Source organism: Sinocyclocheilus rhinocerous, unplaced genomic scaffold, assembly GCF_001515625.1.
Source record: "Sinocyclocheilus rhinocerous isolate Xijiao unplaced genomic scaffold, SAMN03320098_v1.1 scaffold1526, whole genome shotgun sequence".
NCBI classification, from domain to species: Eukaryota; Metazoa; Chordata; class Actinopteri; order Cypriniformes; family Cyprinidae; genus Sinocyclocheilus; species Sinocyclocheilus rhinocerous.
The window spans coordinates 107,386-114,947 of NW_015645067.1; the positions used below are offsets into that span (position 1 = coordinate 107,386).

General features: G+C 39.4%; 1 protein-coding gene across 1 annotated transcript in view; it reads right to left on the bottom strand.

The window, feature by feature from the left end:
• LOC107705338 (phosphatidylinositol 4,5-bisphosphate 3-kinase catalytic subunit gamma isoform-like) overlaps positions 1-6,266 on the bottom strand; it is an 8,540-nt gene extending 2,274 nt beyond the window's left edge. Inside the window, exons 1-10 of the mRNA XM_016508596.1 lie at positions 6,047-6,266; positions 4,932-5,227; positions 2,779-4,476; positions 2,297-2,362; positions 1,985-2,210; positions 1,798-1,901; positions 1,226-1,372; positions 1,053-1,143; positions 824-954; positions 405-516 (exon numbers count right to left, since the gene is read on the bottom strand). Of these exons, the coding sequence (XP_016364082.1) occupies positions 405-516; positions 824-954; positions 1,053-1,143; positions 1,226-1,372; positions 1,798-1,901; positions 1,985-2,210; positions 2,297-2,362; positions 2,779-4,476; positions 4,932-5,219 (2,863 nt within the window). The 5' untranslated portion in view covers positions 5,220-5,227; positions 6,047-6,266. The remainder of the gene's footprint in view (positions 1-404; positions 517-823; positions 955-1,052; positions 1,144-1,225; positions 1,373-1,797; positions 1,902-1,984; positions 2,211-2,296; positions 2,363-2,778; positions 4,477-4,931; positions 5,228-6,046) is intronic.
• Positions 6,267-7,562: the final 1,296 nt, after the last annotated feature.

Sequence of the window (7,562 nt, forward strand, 5' to 3'; positions counted from 1 at the left end):
GGCTATATATATATATATGGAAGACTTAAGCTTAAAATACTGAACCCTAAATTAAAAAAAATAACATTAATAATTATTAATATTATTTTATTATTTAGGGTTCAGTATTTTAAGCTTAAGTCTTTCATATAATATTAATATTGTTTTATTATTGTTATATTATTATTTTATTTCAGTTTTATTTTAATTACAGATAATAGTTTTATTTAACAATAACAAAACTGATTCACTTCAATTGTAAGTACCACACTGTATGTATGTATATATATATATATATTTTTTTTTTTTGGTAACTAAAATTATGGCCCAAATGCTGTCGACTTGAGTTTAACTTGAACAGAACCTGGAATATTCCTTTAACAGCCATTTTCTAGCAGAGAGGTTCCAGTAATAACAATAATTACCCGTCTCTGTAATCATTATGTTGTCATTGTGACGATCACCGATGCCCAGGACATAAGTTGCCACGCAATACCCTCCACAGGAGAACACAAAGCGTTCAACAGCCTGCTGGTGCTGAAGAGGTGGTGTGGGATGGAAAAATGCACAAACATATCACCAATGCCTGACCTTTTTCACATTTGCATCAAGCAAACACAGGCATGCAAACAAGCAAACATCTGACGTATGACCTAACCCCCTTATCAGAAGCTGAACTTACACGAGTACACGAGTGTTTAAAAATAGCACACTGGATGTGTGTAGGTGCTGTGTTTGGTCTCCACAAAGGCAAACTCCCCCAAACAAAGACTCTAATGCACCAGGAAGTGAGAGGTTTCCTTCCTCTTTAGCACATACAACAGTATAAATGGAAATAACATACCTTATCCTCATTCACACACTTTTCACGAAGCCACTGGCTGAGGATCTCATCTTTAAAAGCTCCGGTGTTCCCGACAGTACTTTGCTGAATGTTAGCAATAGTAGTGGCATCCTTCACTATTTCAATCATTCCTAGCAGAGGAACATGAGGAATTCCCCATGTTATTTGACTCAAAGCAGTTACTTTTTATTGCTTAATAACTTTTAAGAAACACATCAACCACCATTACCAATTTTATTTCCAGTGGAAATACATCCATATGGTAACAAGGAAAGATCCAAAGACTCCAGTTCCCAGATAGACTCCATTATCAGTAAAATCTGAGAGAACCAATGGTCTATTTGAGAGACAGCACTGATAATGTTGGTCATGACTACTAGCATGCATTTAAATGATGTCTACTTGTAATATCAGCATGTCCTGACGAAGGTCATCCCCGTCTTTAAAGATGATCCCAATTGTGTCACTCGACAAGGTGGTGGGGTCGGCTCGTTTGAACTGCAGCCACAAGGGTTTCTTCTTGGATGCCATCACTTTGCATTGTTCAATCTACAATTCATAATATGGTGCAATAATTAATGGGTGCATTATCCAGGACTATTGATTAAAAAAAGTGTCTTCTAGAGGATTCTTTTAGAGGCTATTAAAGGAATATTCATGGTTAGGCTCAACTGACAACACTAGTGTTTATTACCAAAATTATTAATTTCCACTCATCCCAGTAAGACACAGTGAAAGTCAATGGGGCCAATTGTTTAGCCTTTGAATTAAGATAATTTTTCTTACCCCATTGGCAGATAGTTTTGCTTGTTTTAAGCAAAAAATAACATTTTGATATTTTTCTCAGAAAACAAGACATAATATCTTAAGTCATTTTGCTTGTCAAGTAAATGCATCTTGATTCAAGAATGTTTAGATATTTATACTAGAAAACAAGAAAATCTTTTTTTGGTGTGCCGTATGGTTTTACGTACCACAAGCGCCCCTGCCCGTAGGCCTGGGTCATAAGGCACTTTAAAGCTGTCTGGCAACCCTGAAGTCTGCAGACCTTCCAGTTTCTGACGCAGCTGAAAAACAACTACATTGTTCCCACAACATTAGATATGTACTGCATTTGCCTATTGCAATACGCTAGGGACAAACACTGCCTGTAGTTATCACCTTGTGCTGACACGTCATACTTTTCAGCAGACATTTGCTTAATCTCACGAGTGACTTTGTGCAAGGCCTCTGTCATCTCCACCTGCTTCCTGAAGTCCTGCAGCATGGCTTCACCACAGCCACGGAGGTAAGCTTCAAGTATTACGGCATACCTCTGCTGATAGTGCATGGATTGAGCGATTTCGCTACGCAGGAACCAGAACAAGAAATGGCCGATCCGCTTGCTCTGTGAAGGAGTCACAGGAGTTAAACCCGGAAACTCTTTAAAAACATACAAACTGACTGTAGACGAGGGATGAGGTTCTGACTTACTCTGAGCGCACGTTTGAGAAGAAACCTGGCGAGTGCGCTGTCATGGTACGGTTCAAATTTTACAGCCTACAAAACAAATAAGCAGCAACAAAGATTAATATTCTTTGGCTGATGATACACCAACTTTTTGAGCAATTTTGCCAGGCAACTTTTTTGAGCAATATTTCTTGGGCACTTTTCCATTGAGAATGGGTAACAAATTTCTATCTGGATATTTTAGATCGGTCGTGGGTCCTGTCTCACCTGGTTGCCGTTGATGGCAGCATTGCCCAAAGTTGCCCGGCAACATTGCTCAAAAAGTTGCTCCGTGTATCATCAGCCTTTGACTTGCACAGAAATGTCCCATTACATGGTTCATTTTATGTAAATGTTTGCATGCTGATTTTAATAGCCAGCTGAAGTTTCTTTGTTAATGTTGAGTTGTTATGTCTGAGCAGTTATGCAGAAGCAACCACAGTGTGTTGTAAATACCCGAGCCTCACCTGAACAAGCTGCAGGAGGTACCGCAGGACATCGTCACCTGCCAGAGTCTCCAACTTCCGGACGGCCATAGTGCGCACATTTTCATCAGAGAAGTGGCAGTCCATTAACTGTAAAGCCAAACCAACATCTAGCGAGCTTCGGTCCCAAACGGTGCTCCTTTCAAGAAGACGGTGCGTTATCGTTACAGCCTCTTGTTTGCCCCACTTAACTGAGGAAAGAAACTTCGGATAGGCTTTGGGATCCTTCATGCACTCTTGCCGGAAGTGCCAAAGCAATTCTTTATCTTCGGAGCTGAGCGGATGCAAAGGGTCGGTAGCAATTATCTGCTCAAACTGTTTACGCATATGGTTGGGCATCTCTCTTTGCCCTCGCTCCCCTTCCATTTCCGAGTCCGGAGAATCCTTGCTTTTGGGAAGAGCCACAGGGTAGCAGTACTGGTCCAGGAGAATGGCAACAGCCATGGAGCTGTTCTTGTCCGGGTTGGTTGCGGACGTGAGTTTGTCTGCGTTAACGCTGCTGTTGTCTTCACTCTTCTCAGGCATCTTCCACATGTGCAAGATGAACTCGCCCTGCCTGAGCAGGGAGCGGTGGTCCACCATTAGCAGGTTGACATAGTATAGCAAGCGGCTCTTGTTTTTGCATTCGTTTTCCTTGGACGTTTGAGTCTGCGCTTTTCCACACGACACCTGCAGGCTAAGTCGGGCACCTTTGGGTAAGTCCTTGATCTTTATGTTGAACTCCAACCAGGTGTTCCAGAGCACCTCCTCTGTGAAGGGTTTGGAAGTTGTCCTTTCTTGGGCCAGCAGCTGTTGTCCGTGGAAAATACTGGCTTCTACAAACACAATCAACTCGGAATTGCGTGGCAGCACTGGTATGTCAATCCCCAAGATCTTCACCCTGAATTTACGATTGCAGTCCCAAAGGGAGATGGTAAACACCTTCTCGTGGTCTTTCTCAGTGATGGTCAGTTGTTCATGAGTACCAGCGACACCGGTGCAGTCATCGACCTGAGACCAGTCCTCTTTTTGGACCACGTCTTGTTCTGGGTCTGGAGGACGCTCTAAAACCAGATGGATCTCTTCACCATTTTTAAGACACTGTCTGATCCAGTGGAAATCTTTGATTGCGTAGTTGCCATATAGGTATTCCTCTCTTCCACAAACCCTCAAGACAAAATCGGATTCGCTGACGTCTTCAGATATGCCTAAAATTGCTCGCTTATTTGTTATCTTGGCAAAGAAGCTCTGAAGAACCTGGACAGGTGTGTCATCTATAGACACCTTAATAGTCTGGCTTGTTGTGTCCTTGTGTATCACTACCAGGATGTGATTGTTGCTTATTTTGCTCAGCAGGTATTCAGGAAGAGGCTTTGTGGTCATCCATGGATCCATCGAGTAGAGTTTGGGATCTCGATCAGACAGCTCAATTTTCCGAGGGGTCAGTAGCTTTCTTCGCGTGAACTCCAGTTCGTCGTCGTGGACGTTGCTGACATCTGTAACATCATATCCGATTAGGTGGTTCAGAAACCGTTGATATTGAAGCGAATCCTCAGTAGGCTGCGTTCTAACAACCAGGTGAATCTTCCCGACCTCTTTTCTCAATGCTTTCCAATATCTGATACAGTCAAGGGTTTGGAATACCTGCTGCTTGTCGTAGATCTCATACCAGAGTTGTTTACTTGTCAGCAACACAAAAACTGATGCAAGCAAAGTTTTAAGATCTAATTAAAGTTTTAAAGTCCGTGTTATTCGCCCAGTATGTCAAACTTTCACTTTGTTACTTGTGCAATAGTGTCCTCTAGTGGCGTGTTAGAGGCACACATTAATAATTTAGATTTACAGCTCATCTACACATATATGGGTTAGGGATAGGTTAGGCTATTTGTATGATAGAAATGGCAAGTATTGTAGAATATTTTTAAATCGTCTTTAGACAAGATTATGCAATTGCTTTATTATGCAAGATTTTGGAATATATATATATATATATATCATTTCTAACTTAATTTAATATAATGTATTTATTTAATGTAAATAAAGGTTATTTAACGTAAAGGTGCTTTAAAGCCTCTGACCGTCCAATCGGCTGTGAATGTCAGCTCAGCAACTATTTAGCCATATAAGCATGACATTGTAAGATTTCAGAATCATTGGTGGTCCGGAGAGTATTTTTGGTAAAATTCAGGGCATAATTTAGTGGTTACTGCTCTGTGCCAAATCTGAACCTTCACCTGCTCTACCGTCCAATTGCCAGTCACGTCTATATGCAATGTGTCTGGGTTCCTGCTGTTTTTATTGGTGGTGGGAAGTACAAACTCTACAGCTATATGATCTGTCGATACAGCTGAGGTAGATGTAAATGCTTTCATCTTTCTTCTTCTCCTCTTGTTTTCCTCTCTACGTACTACTGGTGGTTCATCATCACTGGCTTGGTGTTCCATAACCAATGCTAAATTTGTAAACACAAAGGACTAGGGCTGGTTATTTTCATGCACATATATTAAAAACCACCATAGATCACCATCACAATGTTTTGACAATGAATGATTTATAGTCTAACTATTAACCCCGCCCCCATCCTGAATATTTGGCAATGAATGAGTGAATAAACAATAATAAAAAAATCTATAAATATTACAATTCATTGATTAGACCTTAAGTATCTATCTCAAAAAATAAAAAAAATAAAAAAAAATCCATAATTGCACAGGACTCCATCAACACCAGCTTTTAAAATAGCAGGTGAACATGAAAATATGCTTCTGGAGAAATGCGCACACCAAATATTACTTTTTTATTTATTGAGACATTTCTAGATATATTCTAGTTGTTACCGTGTTACATTATCTAACACACCATTTAATACGAGTTAACGTTCACTTTATGCAAAGGAAGTCACCAAAGCAGGAAGCACAAATGTGCTAAACCCTTCAAGCAACAATAACAATCTTTAAAAAGGCAGAAAAGTTCGCAAATAACGCAAAACGAATGTCACTGCAATCAATTTGTTTCCTACACCGATCAGTTTGCTAGCGGAAACTCTGAAAGAAATATTTCCATGTTGTAGAAACACACAGCAAATGCGGAAGTTTCTTAAATTAATGACACTCTGAAAAGTGTTATATTTAAAAACACAAGTACTTTATCTATGGCGCAACGTCACTGTTGCACAAATTAATAAGACAAACTGATTATAACACTGACAGATCATAAGTAACGGTTTTGCCGGAAGATTGCCGTAAAAAAGCGGAAAAATAATAAAACTCACCGTTCAACAAACGCAGAGCCAATGACCCTGAAGGCGGTCGGGTAAATGCTTATACATGGATGCAGTGAAACTCAGTACAGACCACATGGAAATAAAACGCTCTTATTCCAGCAGTTATTACTCCAAAATAAAGGCGATCAGTCACAGAAGCGCGTTTCTCCTCCTCTCACCGTCTGATCACGCATGACGGATTCCGCTGCTGCTCCCATTGGCCGGACACATTGGGTCATTGTCTACACCGAAGAATCCCTAGTAGGATATATATTTTTAATATGCAAATATGTTTTGCATAGACTATAAGGGTTTTAGATTTTATAACGATACGGATTTAAAATGCAAAGTGTATTATGAATTTTAAATCAGGTATTTTCCAGTTCATGCACTCAAGAATCGAGGCACTGGCCCTGATCTTGCGTTATCATTTTTTTATAATGCATTGACGCATTATTTGGACTGGATTTTCAATAACAACCCCTCAACTTTATTTTTTTATTTTTTTTATTTTATAATATATTCTTATTAGTCAAATTGCAAAAGGATATATAAGGTTATTTAACGTAAAGGTGCTTTAAAGCCTCTGACCGTCCAATCGGCTGTGAATGTCAGCTCAGCAACTATTTAGCCATATAAGCATGACATTGTAAGATTTCAGAATCATTGCATAACACTCCATATGCGTTTCCTTGCTATTGCAGCGCATGACAGAAGTTCCTAAACGTATTACTTTATGTCTGTAACCAACAAAAACAGCAGACTGCTAATTTATTACTTAGGTCAATGTGTTTTTATCCTAGATTAGAAAATGTAATATTTAATTGCCCCTCTGGCTCCTCCTCTGTCCATTATAAGTAACTGCACTCACTGATCTGTAGAACCAATAGTAACAGACGTCACTTACAGTGCCTTTCGCGCAGCCAATCAGAGAGCGGCTACAGCAGCTTGCGGCGGTGGGCCTTGTCTTGACGTCATTGTCAGCTCAGCCAGGGATTGGTCAGACCTTCCCATTAAAGACATACACAAGCCTTGATAAATCATTTTATTTACTAAATTTAAAGTTTTGAAGAGACACTCACAGACCCATTGAGCTTTGTAGTTAAGTTTATAGCTTTATAGTTATATGAGACCCTGGAGCACAAAAGCAGTCATAAGTAGCACGAGTATATTTGAAGCAACAGCCAACAATACATTGTATGGGTCAAAATGATTGATTTTTCTTTTATGCCAAAAATCATTAGGATATTAAGTAAGGATTATGTTCCATGAAGATATGTTGTAAATTTCCAACCGTAAATATATCAAAACTTCATTTTTGATTAATAATATGCGTTGCTAAGAACTTCATTTAGCGATTTTTTCAATATTTTGATTTTTTTGCACCCTCAGATTCCATATTTTTGAATAGTTGTATCTCGGCCAAATATTGTCTCATCCTAACAAACCATACATCAATGGAAAGCTTATTTATTCAGCGTTCAGGTGATGTAGTTCCATGAAGATATGTTGTAAATTTCCAACC